Raw genomic sequence first — 23,204 nt, forward strand, 5'->3', positions numbered from 1 at the left:
AGGAATGACTGTGTATAGATCTGCATGTGAATGGTAGCATATGCACTCTTGATGATTCTCAGGTTATCTTCTCACTTGTGAATCCAAAGTCTCAGTGATCCTTCAGACAAATGTAATCCACTGTGACTTTACGCAGCTAAAGCTACTCAGCTCTCTGGGTTTTCTTTTAAGACCTCTAATGTCTGAAGGGATACCACTTTAAGTAGTACAGTCACTTTGGAATGCAAAATGTTCGACTTAATGTACATCAAATGTGAAAAAGCAAAATCAAATAATACAGTTGGTCCTGAGATACCCAAAACTGCTTGGAAAATAAACCTTTTAGAACATGTATTTTAAACCTGAGTCAGTGAGACTTAACTTCACAAGACTTTTGAGTATGATCTGCACCAGCAAATGGTTTGTTTCTGTGGCTGTATTTTAATATTATTAATATTAAAGTGATGTATGCATATATCTGAAGTTTGGCTTTGCAGTGTACAATTGTTATTTAAAATATGCATGTTTTTGGTTTTAAAAAAAACTCTTAAAATGGAGTTTTTAAAAGCTCTGAAATCTAGCCTTTCTATTAATTTGTAATTTTTAGTATTAAAGTAGCTGCTGTGCAATATCCTCTTATCATAATATTTTCTAGTGCTGTGTTGATGTACTTGCTGTAGTAGATTTCCTTCAGGGACCTTGGAATACTTTACAGACATTAACTAGCTAATACATTGGCCCTCGGAAGCAGCAAAGAGATATTTTATTATGTACTACCTCTGCAGTCACAGCTGCGTATTGAAATATTCTTGAAACATGTTGGATATAATTTGGAACAGAACATGTTCTTCTGACACAACAAAGAACAAGCTGGTTTAGTTGATCCCTTTCAGGATACATTTGAAGGTTAAGTAACTACAGATCTTGGCTAATCTGATGTAATCTGCTGTTACTAAATGGATGTCTACATTCACATTTGTAGCACACTGCACATGAGCACCTGGGAATAAAGTTTTCAAATTTGTTGGTATCAGTTTTTCTGGGAAGAAGCAATGTATCTGTTTACATGCTTGTACCTCATAATGAGCTTTTTTGAAGAAGTAAGTGGTTTTTGTCCTTCGCAATGCACTTGCATTTACCATGGCAGAAGTGATGGCACTGGAACAAGGTATACGTTTTATTATTTCTTATGCAAGGCAATTTATAAGGAAAAGGGCTGAGGAAATTGAAAGTACCATCTTCTGGCACATTGCAAACTATAGTGTAGCATAGTTGCTTAGAAATAGTGGCATATTTTACACCCCTGTTACATGGCTAGCAGTGTTCCTGGTAGGAGCAGATGGTGATGATGCTTTGTTTTAACGGCTTTGTATTTAGCAGCTAGCTACTCTTAATTGTCTTTTTTAATTTTAAATGCAGAGGACTGTTCCTGATTTGACATTCTTTATTCTGCCAGTAGTATTGAATAAAGTAATATTTGCATTAAAATCTGAAATACAGATTTCTGATAATGAAATGCAGATCTCTCTCTTTTTTGATGCCAGGTCTGTGCTCTGTAATGATCCTGATATGTTTGAGATCCCTGTGAATGTTCCTGTGGATACTGTAAAACTTCGTATAGAAAAAACTGTTGTACGAAGGATCCCAACTGAAGCCTTTTACTATTTAGTAGATCTCAAATACCTGTGGGTAACTTACAACTGTGTAGCTAACATTGATACCAGCAGTTTTTATAATTTGAAACAACTGCATGAGTTACGGTTGGATGGTAACCTGCTCTCAACTTTCCCATGGGAATCCCTGGCAGAGATGCCCAACCTACGGACCCTTGATTTACATAACAATAAAGTGACCAGCATTCCAGCAGATGCTGGCAGATACCTGAGAAGACTCACCTACCTGGACATATCCAGCAACAAGCTAACCACCTTGCCGTCAGACTTAATGGACTTTTGGCCCCCCTTCTCAGAAGCTGCCCCATCCAAGAAAACAGACATTCTGGCAACACAGAGAATAATTTTGGGTATGTTCAAGAACCTGTCTCGTTCCTTATTAAAAAGTACGTAAATATTAACTTGCCTAGTAAAGCAGGTAGGGCACTAACCTGGGGGTTAGGAGAGTGGATTTTAATCCAAAATATGCTCATGGTTTGCTCTGTGAGATTTATTTATTTATCTATAATCTTTTTTTTCCTGTTGGTGTCAATTACAAAATGAAGATAGTGGCCTCAGAGTATGTTGTTACTTCACTTTTTTAACCCTGAGGAAGAAAAGCTATTGGATTGCTGTCTACAGGAATACAGGCCATAAGGAATATTGAATGTTCAGATGAATGCAGGACTTTACAAAAATTATATTTCTGATGACATTTCCCTCATCACTGTATGTGTGTGGTTGCAAACACAAGCGTGTCTGTGTAGGGCTGTTTTTCCTGGGGCTCACAAACCAAATGATCAAGGTCAATACTCTTATGAAAGCCTCTCCTGAAATATGATGTTGCAGACTGTATTGGTGGTTCAAGAGAGGGCTGCTTTCCTCTCCCCCGACTCATGTTGACTTTGCGTTGCTCTAAAGCTGACTAATCATCCTGAATTTTTTTCCCAATTTACATGATGGAAAATGAGAAGAAGAGAAGAACTCTGATACCTAAGCTTTCACAGCACTTCTCATAAGCATTAAGATAAGCATTTAAGACTGGTCTGTCCAGACTTTTATTTTTCTTAATTCTATTCTAACTCTGTCTAGTTTCTAGTTAGACCAGCATGTCAGTTCTGCTTGTGACTTTGTTTTTTCTCACACTTTCTCTACAGTTTCTGGTCTTTCAGGTACCCCCTTTCTCTCTTGTAATTTCAGAATATGCCTGGAGCAGCTCTATCAATAGCTTTATTTTCTGTCCCTGTTTCTCCATGTATATGTGCATATTTTGGCATTTTTTTAGTGCAGTGTAGCAGGTGAAGGAGAAGAAAACCAGCAGCAGGTGAACAACTGGCTCTCCATAAACTAACTGCAGGAGTTCTGTACCCACTAGTAAAGTTCTGCCCTGCATTTGTACTGCCCACTATTTCTAACTTCTTGGTCTAAAGCCAGTATTCAGTGTTCCTATGTTTAGCTGCTTTGTCTTGCAGCAGAAGTTGCAATCTGAAACTCATTCGGATAAGAATGTATGTGAGTAACTTAATCAATGCAGCTCACATGTATGATAATTGGAGATTTGCAGCATTAAAAGGATCTTGGTTTTTATTTCATTACAAAAATGCTGGAAAAATAAGTCCAACTCAGTACCCCTTTCCCCCTTGCCACACTGAGGGCTACAAGAGGTAACAAAGTAGGAGCTCATTGTGCTAGATCTAATCCTCCTGAGGGTCTCCTCACATGAGAGTCCCAGTGTTTATTTGGTTTGCTTGTCTTATATTGCCCTCAGTACTTCAAAAAAAAAAAATATATATATATATATCTGCAGACTTTGTTGGTACAGGCACTTTGCCAATCTCCTTTAGTCCTGGCAGACCCTCTGGTACCAATGCTGACTTCTCTAGAGACTTAGGATGGGAGCTTTGTATCGTTTTCATTTATGAACTAAAATGGGGTTTGAATACAGCTCTCTAGAGGGGAAAGCATACAGGTTTCAAACACCGTGCTTTTCCTTTTTTGAGGCTACGTTCTGAGGGAGGCTCTGTGCAGTCAGTACAGATTTGAATCTGAGAATCCAAATTGCTAGGTAGTAATTTCATTGTTGTGTATGTTGAATAAATCTGCGTTTGAGCTGGATAATTTGCAGAACTTACATTCATTGACATCATGGCCTTCTTGTGACTATATCTCAATACACGTAGGCAGTGCTTGCTATACAACTTCTCTGGAGATTAGAAAGTGGAGTGTTTCTTATGTCATGTGTTATTTTATGATAAGCTCACTTTGTCTCCATTAAGTGTCAGTTATTGTGCCTTGTCTAAGTTCTAGCTGTGCCACTCACACCCATTGCCAGAAACATCCTGAGGTTGATCTTGATGTTGGACTGTTGCAAAACAGTAGCTTTTAGGAATGAATGGTTGAATCCGAAAGAAACTACCCAGAGAGATGTCCCGAGAGTCAAAACATGTCTCTAATGCTTCAGCCACAGAAGATGTTGGCTTAGAAGACAGGCGTAAGGTATGCTCTGCAGCATTGCTTCCTCTCTGCCATCCCTGGAAGTCTCTACTGGGATTGCTGGAGCCTGAGGGAGGAGAATCATACCCCCACAGATGCTCTCCTCCTCCTTTGAGATGAAAATGAGATGAAAATGAGGATCATGGAAGTATAAAATCAGGAAGAACTTAAAAATTCCTCTAGCCCATGCTGCTGCTGGGGTGCAGATCCAGATGGACTGAACTCTTCCTACTATTTGGCTAAGCTGTTGCTGTTCTTAAAACCTGCAGGCAGGCCATTCCACAGTCTTTCCTGGTAACCTTTTCCAGTGTTTTATCTATCAGTATAGTGAGAAAGTTTTTCTTAATATCGAACCTCAATCTACCGTACTGTAGCATACCAAGCTGATTACCTCTTGTCCTACATGAGACAGACATGCAGAACAACTAAATATCATCTCTTTGAGTAACCTTTCATATATCGAAAGATTGTCGTATTTTCCTTCTCTGTTCTGCTGCCTTCTTTCTTACCTAGCCGAACCATTTCTTTCACCCATTTCTTACAGAGTGTGTGTGTGTATGTGTGTGCGTGTGTTTTCCCATTTCTTACCATATTTACTGATTCTTTCTGGACTCTTTTGTGTTTTAAAAATGTTTCTTTTAAAATGTGATGCCCACAGTTGCACACAGTATTTGCTTTGATCCTGTGTTCTCTTTTGTTCTCATTGGGAGCATTCAGTCTGGCCTGTTATCCTACATGGAATGGTAAGTGCAGCCAGAGCACAGAAGTGCTGTTTCTGTGTAGTCAGTAAAATTCAGATTCTATTTAGTGTAAGCAATTACGGCTTGAACTGGCTCCTTTTCTATTCTGGCAAAACAAGATTGTCACTTGTGTTTAATGACATCAGCAACAGCAAAGCCCCAAACTCGGATAGTTGTGCATATGTGAGGGTTTTTTACATATATATGTATGTATATATTGTACGTGTATATGTACATATATATATATTTACTATATGTATATTTAACTCTAAGAAGCAGTTTTATCTGCAGTATCTTGAACTTCAAGAGAGTTGCATTTTAGAGAAAGTTCAGGTTCCCCATGTTCAGTCTGAGCAGTCTTGTGGAAGCCATGGGCTGGTGACTGACAAACTGGCACCTCCCTATTTCAGTTCATGATCTTTTTGTTCTGGGACCTCTTTGCTTACCCCGTTGTGTGACATTCTGCAATGTGGACGCTGTGCTAAATGAAAGAGAGTCAGGGAGTGATCCCCGGCCCTAAGGCCCAGTCACTCACTCTGGCTCTCATCCACACAGTTTAGGGCTAGCTCTCTTTAAAGCTGGCTGGTTGTTCCTCACTGTGTAACACTTGGCCCTTGGTTTTCCGTGAGCCCTATGGAGTGTAGCAATGGCTCTGGCATGTAAGTTTGTGTGTGCGTGCACATGTGGGGAGTCCCCTCGGTTCAAAGCTCCTGAAGTAACGCAAGAATTGTGTTGTAGCCCATACAGTTGTGCTTTTGTAATATCAAACAGCAAGTATATGTCATATGCCTGAAGGGCTGACAGGCACACAGGATAGTTTGAAGGTGCAGAACCTGCTGTGCTTATGTTGGAGGAAGGTACAGAATAGAGGGAGTCATGGTTGGCATCGTCTGTCAATATGTTCTTCAGGGAGTGGTCCCTGGAGCGAACTATCTCTGGAGCTATGTCTGGCTTTGTCTTGGAGAGAGCTCTTTGAAATGCTTCAGAACAAAGCTGTGGAAGGGCTGACAATTAAGCAGTAGAAATTATCAAGGGATCAGGGTAGGAGTTCAGCCTCTGGCCCTCTCTTGGTTAGTACTGGAACTGTACCCTAATACTTTGATCCAAATCACAGCTAAGCTTCAGCATTGGCTGCAGTGCAAAAATTGAAAATTCTGGCTTGAATGATGGTAGTAGCATTTTCCATATGAAAAATGACATCTAGCAAGTCACTGAGAGAGATGAAGGAATTCAGGATTTCACGGAGTGGCTGTTAGATGAAATCGTGCCTCTATTGCCCGTGTAGGTGCCAAGATTTTGAAATCCAGCAGGTCTATCAGGCTCCCACTAGTTATGGTGGGTGGTGGGGTAGATGCTGCTTTTCCTGAACCTACTCCCTCGTGATTACAGTCTGCATAGGCAGCACAGGGAAGCAGTGGGAGACATGGGCTTTACTGTTTAGAACCATGGATCCAAAATCTTGTGGCTGCACTTAGAAGAGAGCCTTGAGTAGGTTGGCCCATGCTCTGATGTGTATTTCCGTTGGTCCAAAACCTGATTGTTTCATTTATTGCCATTTTACTGCAGGCGAAAAACAATATATTGTATTTCAGGTTGTGGTCCGAGACTAGTTACTGATTTACAAAGGAAATCTTGCTCACAGCTATTTCAAATGCTAAAGTCCATATTGCTGTAGCATGGGGAAACTGCTTACTGAGAAGACTGCAAAAATAGGCATGCACAGACACACACATACATGTATTTGCCATCATACACACACACATACATATAAAAAAGTGAGAGCACATTTTAATGTGCTAAAATTAGAATAAAGACAGGTTTTTTTGAGCAATTTCTAATCTATATTTAATGTTAAAATACACTGTATTGGCATATTGCAATGTATAAATATTTATCAACTTTTGCTTTACCTTGGTTAGTATTTCTCTCTCAGGTGAATAAGCTGCCTTAATATTTCTACAGAAGAATCCAGGATTGATACTCGGTGATCCATCAGATACATGTGCCATTGGAGATCTGTCATGATGTTTATTTTCTCAGAAAATTATTTCTGAAAGGATTCAGTCTCATTCCGTTATTAAAGCTCCCTATCTTTTCCAATTCCTTCAATTCTTTTTCCTTTTTTTAACCTTTTCTTCATTCTTTCAAGTGTTCTTTTTCACTTTCACTGTCTTCTAAACACAAGCTGTTAAATTTCAGTATACTCTTTGTAGTCTGGAGTCTAGGTTTACATTCCAATTTCTATTCTCTTCAATAGTTAACTGAAGTATAATCAAATTGAGTGCTATTATCCATCCTTCCAACTCGGTAGTACTTTCGTCTTTTCATTTGGGGATTTCGCATAGCTTGGTAACTTCAGATGGCTGTGCGAGTTTTCTACAAATAACATAAATGCTGCCAGATATCAGCAAGATGCAAATAAATAGAAGGGCTGGGCCATGGAGGCAGAGAGCGGACATACATACACACAAGCATACGTGTGTGTGTGTGTGTATACACGTGTGGAAAACGATGATTGGAGGAGATGAAACTAACTTTGAGAGAACTCTGTCTTTGCACTAAAACGCAGAAGATCAGAGTCTTCTGGGACTACAGTTTTCTTCATCTATTGAAACCAGGCCTTCAGAATGATCTGAGACAATCAAACCTGTGTCCTAGACTAGACTAACTGTCCAATCTTATGATTCTTCCTCCATCTTTGCTTCACTATTCCTTCTATTTTATCAATTTCTGTTGCTCTATTTAGATTGGATCATCTTCAGGTTTCCTTTTGGATATTGGGAGAATGTGAAAGCCATGTATTTATATAGATGAAAGACCTCTGAGCACTGCACTAGTTTGAGAAATAATAACAAAACCCATCCTTACCTGCAGTAAAGCCTGCAGGAAGGAGAAAGGTAGCTAGCAGAAGAAGTATTTTCAAGAGAATTCAATGCAAGGGAGAGTCTGCTGCCTAGTGTGTGGGACATGAGCCCTGCCAGCTCTGAAAATTGATCTTAATTCTTTGGACACAGTTTCCAGCCCTGCTGCCTGCTTGTAGCGCAGCTGCCCCCATACTTTTGTGCTTTATGGATAGTGCACAGTCCGTACTGGAGGGTTTACATCTTTTCAGCAGCATTTCTTATAGAGGAAGTCTAGCAGTTGAGGCCTTGTTTCAGGTGGAGCCTGTCTGCCTTCCTGTACAGTGGGGGAATTTCATTTCCAGATGCTCTCATAGTCCCTTTTTAACATAGAGAGGAAAATCAATCCCTTTGTAAGCAAGTGAGACTGAAAAAAAAAAAAGGGGGGGGGATATTATCTCTATCTGACTACAAAGTAAAACCTGCCTAATTTGAGTACAAATAGTTACATGCATGTACTTGATTGGGCAGAATTTCTATGAGGAAATAGCTGATGTGTCTAGACGTACAGAAAGGGAGCATTGAGAAGGTATCTTTCTTGCTTGTGAATATATGTTTGAAGTTTACAGCAAACTTTTTATTTTGGGGATTAGTTTTTTCTTTCTTTTCTAAAGAAAAGCAGTTGTTACTACAGCTTCCTTGATATCTCCTTTTCTGTTCTTGAGGGCAACAAGTAGTGAATAGATGCAGAATATCTTAAGGTCTGGAAGGGGTGAAATTGGATTGTGATGTCAGTCATGGAATCCTTTCAGGTCAAGTCTTGTTTTAAAGAGCGGGGATTAATCAGGCTTTACCATTGTTTTAACCAATCACTGCCATTGTGCTTAAAATAACCTAATCCTGGTCAGGCAATAAAAGACAATAGTAGTTAATTATTCGTGTACTTTTATATCTCTAGGCTTCCTCCAAAATGAAAAGTAGAGATTGCTAATACAGAATATTTCCATTAGTTGATTTGATAACTCCCAAAAATACATCACTTCACCCACTAAACAATATTAGCAGATGTTTCGTGTTTTTTATTTTTTCTTTCCATTTGAATTTAATTAAAAACTTATTTGTTGCACTAATCAGTAAATGCGAGAGCGAGGAGTTCTTGTGGTCACTTTTAGCATATCATCCCTCATTTCACTCTGTTGTTAATACTCAAAGACAATGAAAAAGATATGCCCAACAGTGTAAGTCAAATGAGCATATGAGTGATAATCTGTGTGGTGTTTTACCAGGTAAAGTGTATGTTGCTCTGTTGAAGTCAGTATAGCAAAATAATTGATACCATCTGAGGCCTTAGACTTACGCTTCTCAGAAGTGGCCACTGTTTCACTGTAGCCATTCACCAAGAGGGAGAAATCTCTCATTCAAAGACTTTGGAATCAAGAAGCAAGTAATGTGCCCAAAGAAGGGGAGAGATAGTGTCCTTGTATGCCATCATAAAAAATGTTATAGTCATCAGCTTTTTTCATGGTTCTTCCCATTTTCCTCTCTTCTCCTTTATTTTTTTTAAATGTATTTCAAAGACTGTCCAAAATTAAAGCCAGACTTCTGTGAACATTGGTATGGCTCACAGCCAGATAAGAATTTTTTTTGACCTAAAGCTTTTTTGCTTAGCCCATATCCTTTTCTTCAAGGGACAGAGCTGTTGATGTAAACCCTTTAATCATCATGTTCTCTGCACACATTGAAAAAAGGGTCTGAGAAGAGCACACTTGTAAGAGCCTGAACAAGGGCTAAGAGCAGAGGAGAGTGAAAAGATGCAGTAGACCTAGGAAGCTCGCAGGCAGGTGAAGTACTATACCATCATTCTTAAGATGTCTTTTCAAAGTGTTTTTTTTCCTGGATAAATAGCAGTTTAACAAAGTAGTGCTTTATTGCTACTAATTTATTGCCATGCTCCAATTTATTAACATGCAATTTATTATTTATTACTATGGTCTGTAAACTTCTGTGAAGAAAAGATTAATAAACATTCATAATCCTCTTCCTCACCTCTGCAAAAAATCTGCCATCAACCAGCCAAACAAAAAAAGACGAAGGAGGAAAGATTAAATCAGATTAGGCTCATGGCCCTCCTGGATCATACTCGATGTAATCATGTGCTATACTGTAATCGCAGTACCTGAATATTGCCTGATGACCTCTTTTTTTTTTTTTTTTTTTTTCCTTCTTTCTCACTTCAGGTTTGCAGGACAATCCATGGTTTTGTGACTGTCGCATTTCAAAGCTAATTGAATTTTCCAAAATTGTGGATACCTCCGTTGTACTTCTTGATCCACTGGTTTCTTGTAGTGGACCTGAGAGCTTGGCAGGGATCTTGTTTCAGAGAGCTGAGTTAGAGCAATGTCTTAAACCATCTGTGATGACATCAGCAACAAAAATCACTTCTCCGCTGGGAAGCAATGTTCTGTTACGCTGCGATGCAACTGGATACCCAACACCACAGCTTACTTGGACTAGGTCAGACAATATACCAGTGAACTACACAGGTATAATAGCTCTTTTCTAGGAAATGGGAGAGCCTAAAAGTATTGGGTTGTTTGTGCTTTGAGAACATTATTGTAAATAAAAATGGACCAGATATTCCACCATGCTGGCAATTGTATCCTGTGAAACTGCTGTTTCACAGCAAAACTTTTTGTCTAGATCTGAACCTGAACAGATCTAACAGGCTAATTTGATTCCAGGTGTGATGTGTAATAAAAATGTGTGTGGGGAAAATGGATGACAGGTGAAAAGAATAAAGGAAAATGGAGGCTGGGATAGTTGGGCCCTAATTCAAGAGCTGAAAAGCAGAAAGGAGAATTCAGGACTGAAATCTCCTTTTTGGTTTAACATATTCAAATTAGAAGAAGTAGTGAGGCCATAACTGAGCCACTTGAAACACAGCATATGTTTTCTATGTTATTTGCAGATATTATTGCTTATTTGCAAAGCCCATCTTGAGTACTAAAGAAGCTGTGATTGTCTGATGCCTTTCTAGCTGTGATATGCTATCATAGATACTTGTGCAGTATCTTGCATAAAAAGTGTCTTGCTAATGCCAAATGGTTAGCAGTTATCTTAGGTCATAGGAGGGTGATTATCCAAAGCACTGAAGTGTCTTGAGACAAGAATATAATTTCCAAAAATGTTTTAAACAGCTACTGTGTTTAGTGTCATCTGAAGTCAGAGACTTTTATTTCCTAGTCACTTGGCAGCTTTAAGATATTTAATTTCTCTTCGTATTTTTGTTTTTACCTAGTGCAAATGCAAAATATCTTGTAGTTCGTGCTGAACTTCAATTCCATTTTTATCCAAGCTGAGCACTTTTCTGCAATAACATAATATGCCAGAGAGTTCTGTAGTTGGAGTGTGTGTGTGTAGTGTTTGTTTTGTTTTGTTTGTTTTTAAATGTTTGTTATATGTGGTACCTTCTGACAGAAATAATTTCGGGGGAAAAAGTAGTTAATAATCTTTTCTTTTTCTTCAGCTGCCTTTTATAATATTTTACTCTTTGCATTTTCCTGTAGTAATTCAAGAAACACCTGGAGAGGGTGTCAGATGGTCCATAATAAGCTTGACAGGGATTTCATACAAGGATGCAGGGGAATACAGATGTAAAGCCAAGAATTTAGCAGGAATGTCAGAAGCTGCTGTTACTGTGACGGTGGTTGGTGTGGTTACTACAACCGTGTCACCACAGAAATATGGAAGGAAGCAAGAGGCAGAGAAACAGAACACTACACAAGAGGAATCGAAGCAGGGATCTGAGAGAACAACCACGCGTCTTCCCACTCCATCAACCACCACAGCGCTGGTTACCACTGAAAAATCAACGAGTGCCAAGATTACTGACAAGAGGCAATCCAGGCCCATGGCAGATGGAAAGAAAAATTCAAAGGCAGTGACAAATGGAAACAAAAAGCAGACTGGGGAGGAGAGCAGGAAAGGTGAGGAGACTTCACTGAATACAACAGCTATGGCTGAGCAAAATGTCACTGTAAAGAACCTAAGAGTCATCAGTGAAACTGATGAAAGAGTGACCTTAACTTGGAAAACTGTCAGTGCTACAAGCAACTCTGCAGTGACTGTGTTATACTCAAAGTATGGTGAGAAAGACATGCTGCCTCTGAGTACCGATTCTAGCAAAAACAAAGTCACAATTGATGGTTTGCAGCCTAGTACTCAGTATATGGCATGTGTCTCTCCCAAAGGAGTGCCACCTACGAAAGACCAATGCATTATTTTCTCCACTGATGGGCTAAATGATGAAAGCAGCTCTCAGTTTTCTATTCTGATAGTGGCCAGCAGTGCAGCATGTGTAGTTGTTTTACCTTTGATATTTTTCTTACTCTACAAAGTTTTAAAACTTCATAGGAAACCTAAAACTGCTAAGGAAGCTGACCTTGCAAAAGAGACCTATGTGAAATTTGAAACACTGTCTCTCAAGCCTCGAGTAGTGAATACAGCAGGAGAGCTCTGGGCACGAAGGTACACAAATGAATCCGAAAGACTTCTCCTTTGTTCTAGGTCAAGCATGGATTCTCAAATGACCTTCAAAAGTGAGGGCTCTAGGTCTGAGTATCTCTGTTGAACATGAGTGAGGATGGAGGAGGTTGAATATACAAGGGGTAAAATTAGTCCAAAATGATGATACTGCATCTGGAAGCAGGTTGGTGCCAGTTATAAAGTATCACAGTCATATATATCATCTGATATAATGCAGTCTACTGTGTGGGTAGGGTGGTGGGTAGGAGGTGGAATGGAAGAAAAATGTTGGCTTCTTTTTTTAATGATTGTTACTTTGGATGTGAAGGAATGACATTCTTTGAGGGATAAATATAACATGAAATTATCTCGCCTGGTTAATGATCTTCTATTTTTTGTTTTCATTAAAACATTATTCTGTTTTATCTTTTCGTTTCATTGTACTATGTGCAAGTTGTATGTATCAAACATTAATCACAACTCTCAAACTATGTACTTAAATGATAGGAATAGAGTTTAAACTACTTTTACTGAAGTCAAAACTTTATTTGAAAATACAAGTTTTCTTCTGACATGAGCTTGTGCTTCAAGATATCATTCAGCTCTGTACAGTATCATGGACTGGAAGTGATCTCAGGCCAATCGAGACTGAAGCTAGATAACCACAGGTTATGGACTCTTCGGCGTTACAGTGCACACCATATTGTTATTTTGCAGATGCTGTGGGAAAGAACATTATTTAGTGTTCTGAAGTTCAGGTAAGGTAACATTATGAGTTACTCTGTGAGGGATGGATACTAGATATTAATAATATGAATTTATAGCAAATAATCTTATTGTAAAATCCTAACCTTAGAATTTACTTGGATGGTGCATATATCTCAATTTCAGAAATACCTGTACAAAAATTATCCTGGCACTTTGTAATACAGCACACTTCTTTGTAACTGTGTATTGCATATATTACACAATATTATATACTATACTACATTACTGTAATACACACTGAGATACAGTAGGATGAGGTCTTGACCTTGGATCATGTTGGCTGTAAGAGGAAGTTTAATCAGCATAATGAAAGTTCATTATGAGCATGATTCCCAGTGTTTGGAAAATCAAATATTAATAATAATGAGGAATACAGAATTGTCTATTAATGATAATTCATTATCTATCGTGAGGCTGCTTTTTCATTGCCTGAAGTAAATAACAGAGCTTCATTGTTTTAGGTTCAGATATCACGGTTAGGAATAGGTGTGAAGTGAGAACCACGTGTTTCCCTAAAAATCACAACCGTACTGCTTCCTTGGACTTTTACGTACCTAGAAGAACTATTTTGATGGGAAACTAGGAATCTTCTCTTTCCAATAGGAGAAATCTTATTCCAAAACTACAAACCAAAGCTTAAATAATTATAATTGTGGTATTTGCTGATATCGCTAGTGTAGGATTAAATTTTGCCTGCTGGAACATTGGAGAGTTAGATGAGAAGAAAAACACTTTGTCAAAAAAAAAAAAAAAAAACCCTTAAAAATAAAACTATAGCAAAAAATAAACTTAGTTCTCAATAGCATCTATATGAAACTGCTCGATGGTTGGGGCTGGTAGAATGAATATTTGTGACCATGGAGTTGTGGTAGGGAAGCAGGTGAGAAGTTCAAAAGCATGAAATCCACTTATTTGCCTGTGCTTTTAGAATTAATCTCAGTGTTCCTTTCTGTGTTACTAGTACATGTGGTCAAAAGGCAATCTTTTTTTTTCATATTTTTTTTCCATGGATAATTTTGACTGTAATGAAAATGTTTTTATTCTTCTAAGTGGAATATATTGACTTTGACAGTTCTGTTTTTTCAAATATTGGATTTTGTAGGGAAAGAAGATTGTTCTTGCTTCAAAAAAGTAGTTCATCTGAAAAGTCATCTATGGTAAACTAAGTTTTTAACAGGAGACCTGTAGTGTTGCACTATTTGCCTTCCATTCTCCATATAGATAACGTAGCCAGTAGGTGTTGCTGAAGGTGTTCCCAATTAAAAACACCGCATTTGTCATTGAGAGATTATTTTAACATTTATTTTTAATCTCTAGGGAATGTGTGTCATTTAAAGTTTAAAAGCTTTGCAAGAAACTTAAATGTAATTCTAGAGCTCTCTTTTTCAGAGGTGCTATCACCAGGCTTTTAGATGGTGCATCAGTATGTCAGACTGCAGTGGTATGAAGCTCATTTGTAGACAGCTCATTTGCTAATCTGAAACCTTTAGGTTTGTCTAATCCTTGTGGAATTAGCATATCCTAAAGTTAGTCATGAATCTCTGTGAACACATGTATATTATCACTATATCAAAAATGGAATGTATCACAAAGGACATGTTCTTTCAAGAAAATGCCACATACATTATTTTTCCCACAGTTTTTGAGACAACAGAGTTATTTAACCTGGACATGCTTCAGTACATCATGTCAAAACAGCACATTTGCTGTAGAATTTCAATAGGAATTGAATACACACAGGCCAAATCACAAACTAAAACCATGCACCCTTTACCTTCTTACCCAGGACTGATATGATGGAAGAGCTGAAGAAATACTTGCGGTAACAGAAGCAGTTTTTTATGCTATAAATTGCTAAGATTCATGAGAGAATCATTGAGATAGATTTTGTCACCTTTAGTCAATTTGAGTAACATCTTCTGAAATGCAATACTGAATCAGTCATCATTATGAATGGTGGATGCCTATAATCTGTGCTTGGCTGGTAGGAAGCTTTGGAGAGAATTTTATTAATGGCTATGTGCTGCCTTTCATGTATTTTTGCACTTTGTTAGCTCAATTCATCCTGTGTTTCACTGAAAAGATTAGACCTCTTTTTATACATTACCTGCAAAGTGTGTGTAAAATCTGGATAGTTAATGTAACTGCTAAGTAATGTGAGCTGAATTCCAAATAGACCCTGTGTTTACTCAAAGCTTTAGTGGGCCTCAGCACTTGTTGTAGTTGACCGTAATCTTGTCCTCAATGGGCACTTACTAAGCCAAACTTTAGGCATCTGTTTTTGTCTTGGCCTTTGCTCACAGTAAGCATTGTATTCCTTGCACTACTATAAGATTCCCTTACTACTTTTCTGAGAGACAGTGGGGGGATTAAGTTAAAAAAACAAAACCCTTTAATATGTACGATGAAAACGTCTGTAATAGTAAGAAAAAAATTAGAATTGGGCTATATTTAAGAGACTAGAGTAAAGACATTTGAAATTCATTACCTTTTTTAAAGAAGTAGTTCAACTAGTATAGTGCTTAGAAGTTGTTTTGATGTGAAAATAAAACATGAGCATGTGCTTGTCTGACCCTTTCTTCTTCATTTACCTTTAGACTATATGCAATGAATATAACTTTGGGGACAAGAGGAAATCTGAGGAGAAACGAGGGAAAAATGCAAAAAGAAGGCTGAGACATGGAGGGGTAATATAAGGAATGATGGGAGTATGTGCCATAAAGTTGTCTTTGCGATTCTGTCATGTACATGGCAAAGATACTGGGATATCTGCAGACAGGTAGTCATACAAGGATGGATGAAGATACTGCCTGCATATTACAGTGAGTGGAGCTCTGTATGTGTCCAATTTGGACAGAGTATGAGGAGCTAAAAAACTGGAGTGTGGAACAGGGGCACTGAGGGAATATGAAGAACGTACCTGAAGCTGGCCTTAAAGCTGGCCTGTGTCCCACTGGAAGTTTGTGAGAGCTTTTTGAAGACAATATTTATAAACTGAAAAGGGGAGGGTGCATAATTTATGCATCTTTTGCAGTGAGAGGAATATGCTTCAGTCACAATTATGGCTAGAGTGTGAATCCTAGATGTAGTAAACCATGACAGACTGTTGTGGTGTACAATTTTCTTTCAAAAACAGCACTTTTGTTAGATTTGTGCCTAGAAGAGGAGCCACCTTGAATTTTCTGCAGGGGCACAAAGGAGGTTTCAAAATGATTTTTTTTTTTTCTTTTAGTGATCTAATTGGTTGTAGACTGGAAACATGCTCACCTGGCTGTCTTCCCTACCAGAATTCATTGCATAGTTCAAGGTGTTACAGTCAGCTGCAGAAACTCCAGGCTGGCTTTCCATTGTTGAGAAGTTTTGAACAAATGTGTTCTGTTTTCTTTTAAATCACTGACAAAATTTCCCTCTGAATCTCAAAAGACCAGAATTCACATCAGAATGGAGGTATGATTAATCTGTCAGTTTAATTATAAACTATGGTGATCCATAAATCTCAGAGGCTTCCTTGCCAAACAGTGGCAAAAGTCAAGCTGAAATGTGAATCTGAAACACTGTATAGCAAGGAGAGAATTCTCTTTACAGTGCTGTGTACAACACGTTATTCATCAATGTTAGTGCTGGGAATTTTGCCAATCGTTAATGCAGAAAGCAACTTTGAACAAAAGGATATTATCTTTCCCAAGACCTAAATAGTAATTATAAAGATGCACTTTCTGCATCTTTCCTAATTCCCAATTTTATTTATGAAATAACATTTTAACTTTGTGTTTAGAAAAGAATGTGAAATTGCTCCAATTATTGCAGCAAGTTCGGTAGCACCTGTCAGGTATGCGTTTGAAATATATTTGGTCTAATTTAGCATCTGTTATATCTGGAAGACAGTTGAATGGCTAAAGAGTGGTATGATTGGAGTTGACAGAACAAATCACTGTACCTTGAACCTCTCCTAATAGTAGAATACCAGTTTCCCCACAATATGTGAATTACCGCATTTTGGAGAAGGTATTCTGACAAGAAAGTAACAAGAAAATACTTTACTCTAGAAGGTGATGAGTAATAAAAGATTTGGAAAATCTTTTAAAGAGGGATTCGAAGGAATTGGGTGGAGTTTTCTGTGAATGTGTCTAATAGGACTCGGTAAAATACTCCATGTCAGAAAAGGCTAAAATGGAATGTATTTTTCTCCTATCTCTTACTATAGGAAGAAGGAGTTTTGTGTGTGTGGATGAAGGGCAGGAATATAGTGTATTACAGTGTTGCCTGATATGGAGTTCAGGCACTTTATTCTGAGGTCTATAGTACTGGCCATTACAAAAAAAAAAAAAAAAAAAAAAAGAATAAAAAAGTAAAAAAACAGAATAAAGTAAATTCATAAACGGATCTCCAAATCATGTTCTTGCTTGACTCCTCCTTACTTATTCCTCCCACTTTAATATTGTTTTGGAAAGCAGGAATAAAGCAATACATACAATTTGCCTTGCAATAATTCCCAATCTCTAAAACAATTACACCTTTGTTGAAGAAAAAGGAAATTAACTCCAATACCCGTAAATATTTTTTGTAAGAATCTGATTTAATTAGTGACGCTGAAGTCTAATGCCATGGGATGATCTGTCATGTGTCCTGAATTTTTATGCTGCTATGATTTAGCCAAACATTTGAGCCTCCAAAAATAACCCATACCAATTATATTTTTTGTTTCATAGCCCAGTCCCTTGTGTTTAAGATCTTGTGGAAGTCTAAATCACAGAGGGAGAAAGAGGACAAAGTAAGAGTATGGTAAGCAGCCAGCTACACAGCATGGCAAATTAAATTCAGAGTAACTACATCCTGCTGAAATTCTTTTATATTTTAACCTTACTTGACTTTTGATAGAGCCCTTCTCTGTGTTAGAATAATCCTGCAGTGTGCTGCTAGCTTCAGTTTACACATGAATGACATTGTTTATGGGTATTTTTCCAGAGCACCTTCTAAGGTCTTGAGAGACCTGTTCTAGTTTCTTGCTGATAGGTTAAAAAAGATTAAAATCAGTATTTCTTGTTGTCTAGCATAAAAGTGACATGGTGGAGTGATTTGCTACCTGCTGAAGCAGGAGTGTGAAAACAGAGGTCATAACACTCCTATGCGTTGTGGAACTCAAACTTAATGGCTGAGGGTCACTAATATGTCACTATTGTAGTGATTGCTGTCTGCATGGCATCAATATCCACAAAACACTCCGTTCTTTAAGTTATGTGCCAGTCATTTGAAGTTCATTCTAAAATCTGAGGATTCGTTATTTGTTTATTTTTGGAGAAGATTCCTAATATTGAAAAATAATTTGGGGCAAAAAATCTCCCTAGAATAGTACAGGCATATTTTAGTGCACAAAAGTGCTGTTTGTTTGTTCCTTAGCTTGCTTGAGTATTCTTAACTCTTTGACAGAGGAGCGAGCAGACATTCCCTTTGGATGGGGTAATCAGCAATAGAAACAACCCACGCCACATTTTTCACAAGCCAAAAAAGTAAGTCTTTGCTTTGGTGAGGCACAATGATTGAACAGACATTATGTCCAATATCCATATGAACTATTTCTTTGAAACTGAAGGGTTTGGAGAGGTAACTAGTAAAGTTCCTCGTTTATTGATAGAAAAGAGTGCTTCTTTCTTGTGATTATTTAACAATGACTTAGCTCTACAGATTGCTTGAATGTGAACTGGTACAGACAGAAGTTCAGCCTGTCACAAGATCATTCAAGTCTTGAGTTTCTTATCCTACTGAAGATTCACATAGAAGTGAAGTCTGGACCAAATGATATGAGAGAAAAATTGATGTTTCTTAAAGATCGTTGGTCTTGAGAAAGAAATGAGAAGAATGATCTTGAAAGCCTTTCAAGGGTTTGTCAGCATTATGATGCCAAAACAGCGAGTAATCCACTTTTTTTTTTTTTTAAATAGTCTGTAAAGGTCCGGAATCAGCAGAGAGGCATTTGGAAAGGCACTCAGTACAGGCAGAACATATGAATGGTCATTTGGTGGTTGGGATATGAAACAAGAATGTTTAGCACAACTATTTATGTGCAAGTCTGCCCTGGAATAGAGCATTAAACTGGTAATCTGATCAAATGCAGATTCTGATAAAGTAAAAAGTGTGTTGAAGTGGGATACATGAGTAGCCAAGAAGAAATTCCTCTAGAAAACTCAAGTAAAACAGAATAAAAACACCCTGCTGAAGAGTACTCAGTTCCCTGAATGGAAAAACCTCATTCAGTGATCTTTCAGCTTGTAAAATCACAGGCAAGACCTGCAAGGAATATTGAGAATGTGCCAAAAATTGGATCAAGGAATGATCCCTTGTAGATTTGCGAGAAAGCTGTTTTGGGGGACAAAAGACAGTATTCTTGAACAGGCTTTGTACATTGCATTTATTACTGATTCAGAAGCTGAGGTAACTATTTTGTAACAAGGCTTGGGGGAGGGGGAGCACTAGACTTATGCTTGAAGGGCCCCAGAAAATGGTTGGCTTCTTGAGTCTGGTGAGGCTACATAGGCAAGGATCTATGTGATTGATACCTTTGTCATCAAAGGAGCCTAACAGAACAATAGCAAGTGAGAGGAGCCACATATTAAGTGGGAAAACTGGGACAATATTTTGTGGTAACTGCTAGCTAGAAAGATAGCTGTAGTGAACTGCAGACAGCACTGCCTGAATTATTTCAATCTTAACTTTTTCTGTAGTAATGGGCAAACTGGACAGTTGAGGAAGAATACTGAAACAGAACAGAGAACTACTACTAGACTTCTATGGGCTCTAATATAGTCAAAACATATGCTTTCATATTTTCTGAGTCCTTCACAGTGATGATAAGTTCTGAGCAGGATGAACTGACAAAACTTTTTTAATATTGGAAGCCGATTACAGTTCAAATGACTTGTGATTCATCAAAAGGACAGGGTGACAGGCCTGGAGGAAGTTGAACGCAAATGCCACCACCTAAAAATACATCTGAAATGATGAGGTTTCTTCCTTTGATGAATTTTTGGAGTAAGTTCCATGAAAGGCCAGGCTCGTTATTCACTGTATAATGCTGACTTATGTGGGCTAGGGATAAAACATAGGAACAAGGTCCTGAAGAGAAGATCCAAATAACTTATCGATCATATCCTGGGAAATGATGTTTGATAATGTTTCAAAGCCCACTGCCGTTTCAGCAGATGCCAGTAGCTCATGGCTTAGTGGAGTGGTGCTCCAATTACAGTGAGATGAATCCTGTCACGAGTTGTTCCAGGTGGCTTTCAGACACCAAGAATATGTAGGCAAAAATGGCAAGAATGTCTGTAGAGTGGCTGGGCCATGGGAGAGATTCAGAGGACACTTGCGACATCTTGATAATTTCAAGATGGTGACAGGCAGGTCACAAACCACTTGCTTTATAGATAGAAGACGAATAGAACAGATGAGGTGTCCCTTTAGTCACGTGTTTCAAATCTATCTCAAAAAATGACTATACCAAGAAAGTCCCTAGAGGTGATTGATGGCCTGTTAAGGATGCTATAGATGACTGAGATTTTCAGGATGGTAAAGAAGCCTATGAAGATGCAACTGAATGTCCTCCCTGCATCGCTATACAAACTTGACATTTGTAAGTAACCAGTGAATACCACAGATGCATGAACACATACAAAAACACCTAGGTGGTGGGCTGTTTTTTTTTTTTTTTTTTAAAGGAGTTGGCCTAGGTACCCATCAGGGATCTGTGTTCTGCCTGGCACTTCTATGCAAGAGAGGCAGAGCTCTCTCTCTCTCTCTAATCTCTCTCTCTCTCTCTAATCTCTCTCTCTCTCTCTCTAATCTCTCTCTCTCTCTCTTTTTTTTTTTTTTTTTTTTTTTTTTTTTTACATACAGCAGCTTCATAGCAGTTCCACCATCCTCATAGTTCAGCAGCTTATGAGAAACTTTAATGTTTATAAAAGATGTAGACAAATAGAGATCAGTAAGGTAGAGGCTTGCAAGCAGTGCTAGTTGCCATAAAGGTGCCAGTCACAGAGCTTATCATATCCATTGCCAAAATAATGAGACTGTAAAAAGGTAAAGTGACTGCCATTTACAATCTGGTGTACCATTTATTTCTCTGGTGTTGGCTGATTTCTTCTAGTTCTGTGGAGATTCTGCTTTTCAGTAGCTCAGCAATTCAAGTAGTCATGCAAAAAGCAATTGCTTTTTGGTTCAGTACTCAAATTTCAGGAAGATTCCTTCAAGATCTAACCACTTTGCTTGAGCAATGGTTGCCAAGAGCTTTGCTGCATTGGAAAGACTCATATTTCCACTAAACTAGCGAAAAGTGACCACATCACTTCAGGAATAGTCCTGCTGGTTATTCTAGGAATTAAAGAGAAATCCTGACAATGCTGGAAATTAATTTTCATAATAAGTTGATCTATATTAAACATGCGAAACTAAGTTATGGCAGTCTTTTCCTGTATGTACATTTATTTGATTTTAACCCTATGCTTAATCTGATGGATCCTGATAAAAACAATATGATGTAAAATATGGACATCATTTATTCTGCTTGGGTGTGTCTGTAAGCAAGAGCCATGCAGCAGCACAGGCAACCATTCTGTCTTGAACATTTTTGGTGCTTGCTTCTTTTGAATATTTCTGCACTTAATAGTTTTTTTTCCTCATCTTTTGGCAAAAGCATTGTAATAGTTAAATTTTTGATCCAGTTCAAGAACCTGTGACTTGAAGAGAGTTTTTAATAACTGATCACTTCTGAAGGTATAATTGCATTGCTTCATAGGAGTGAACAGGTGATGGTTTATGGTAGCAGAGAACAAGAAATTTTGATCTGAATTGCTTGTTAGCATGCACTGCTCAAACCTCTCAGAGACATAAGAGTGAAAAAAGAAATGTCCATTTGATATGCTCATGCAATGGCAGCATATGTGTTTGGGGCAGGTGTAAAATTACATACAGCGAAAACCACATCCTGAAGCCTTAATCAGATTTTACTCTTATTTTACGTTTATTTTTACTAATATTTTTTAAAAACTTGATAGCATTTACTAATATTTCTCTTATATTAGAGTACCAGGCTTGAGGTAAGTTATATAGGCTTTAAAAATGCCTAAGTAACCCTCAGAGAGCGTAAGACTGAAATATTTTCTTACACAAGAACCTAGTCCCTTTCAGGTTTCTGTGGTAGAAAAAGGAAATGTGCTTATTTAGAGCTGTGTGAATGATTTAGGGCAAGAATCTGTCCCTTCCATAAGATAGGCCTAGTCCAGAGTTTTTAGTGCACTCAGTGGGAGTTTGATACTGACTTCACTGGGTGCAGGATCATTTTCTCTTTAGTGTCTGGAAGCAAAGAGCTGTCACTCTGGGTATTTAATCCTGGAACGTGATGATGAGCCTGTGATCCGACAACACTTGTGGAGAGTCCTCGCCCTTGGTCCACATGTTTTACAGCAATGAACGGCTGCGCGCATTGAGAATTTATGCACGAATCAGTGTCTTTGACTTCTGTGCCAACATACGTGAGGTAGGTCCTCCTGTAAATCTATCTGGAGATGTATAGATATTATTAGAATTTTACTATTTGGCCTAGATATTTTAGGTATTTGGGTTTTTTTCTTATGACGCATTCTGCTTTGCCTGTGAGCCCAGTTCCAAATAAGGCAGTCAAGCTCATTTGCACAAATAGAGAGGTTTCTTTAGCATTGGGAAACACATGCAAACTCTCAGAATAGATTTCCCCTGCCCCTCTCCCCTTACTAGAGTCTTGTTTCATTTTGGAAAACTGGGCACCTATGGCTAATTTTCAAAGCACTGCCCAAGAGGTACATCAAACTCTCTCTCATGGGCATTACCAAGAAGGATTTGGGTGGGTACTACCTTCTTTAATTTTATGCTGATGCCCAGCTGACCTTATCTGCAGTAGTATTACAATATTATACAGAATGGCCCCTAAGTACTTCTACTTTTCAGTAAGGGTGCTATAATAGGTTGCAGTAAATCTTATAAATGGTGATTTTTGGTCCATTTACTATGCTCATTATTATTGTGTTTTTAGTTTGGTAATTTGTGAAATGACTTAAGAGAGTTAAGTAATTTTTTGTGTGTTGTACAAGGCAGTGAATCCCATAAATGCTTTCTTAGTACTTTAAGCTAGCTGACATATTCTTACTGATGTGGTGTGCTAGTTCTAGTAAAATCGCAGAGGG

General features: G+C 38.1%; 1 protein-coding gene across 2 annotated transcripts; it reads left to right on the forward strand.

Moving 5' to 3' along the window:
- The first annotated feature begins 1,030 nt into the window (after positions 1-1,030).
- Positions 1,031-15,559, forward strand: LRIT3 (leucine rich repeat, Ig-like and transmembrane domains 3). 2 transcript variants are annotated; one of them, XM_026101727.2, is made up of 4 exons: positions 1,031-1,147; positions 1,524-2,002; positions 9,942-10,247; positions 11,271-15,559. In XM_026101727.2, exons 1-4 carry the CDS (start codon positions 1,032-1,034, stop codon positions 12,332-12,334), a joined length of 1,965 nt encoding a protein of 654 aa, XP_025957512.1. In that variant the 5' UTR covers position 1,031; the 3' UTR covers positions 12,335-15,559. The 2 variants fall into 2 exon arrangements, with proteins under 2 accessions (XP_025957512.1, XP_025957511.1); XM_026101726.2 differs by lacking the exon at positions 1,031-1,147 and having other exon boundaries at positions 1,206-2,002.
- The last annotated feature ends 7,645 nt before the right edge of the window (positions 15,560-23,204 follow it).

This window comes from Dromaius novaehollandiae, chromosome 4, assembly GCF_036370855.1.
Source record: "Dromaius novaehollandiae isolate bDroNov1 chromosome 4, bDroNov1.hap1, whole genome shotgun sequence".
NCBI classification, from domain to species: domain Eukaryota; kingdom Metazoa; phylum Chordata; class Aves; order Casuariiformes; family Dromaiidae; genus Dromaius; species Dromaius novaehollandiae.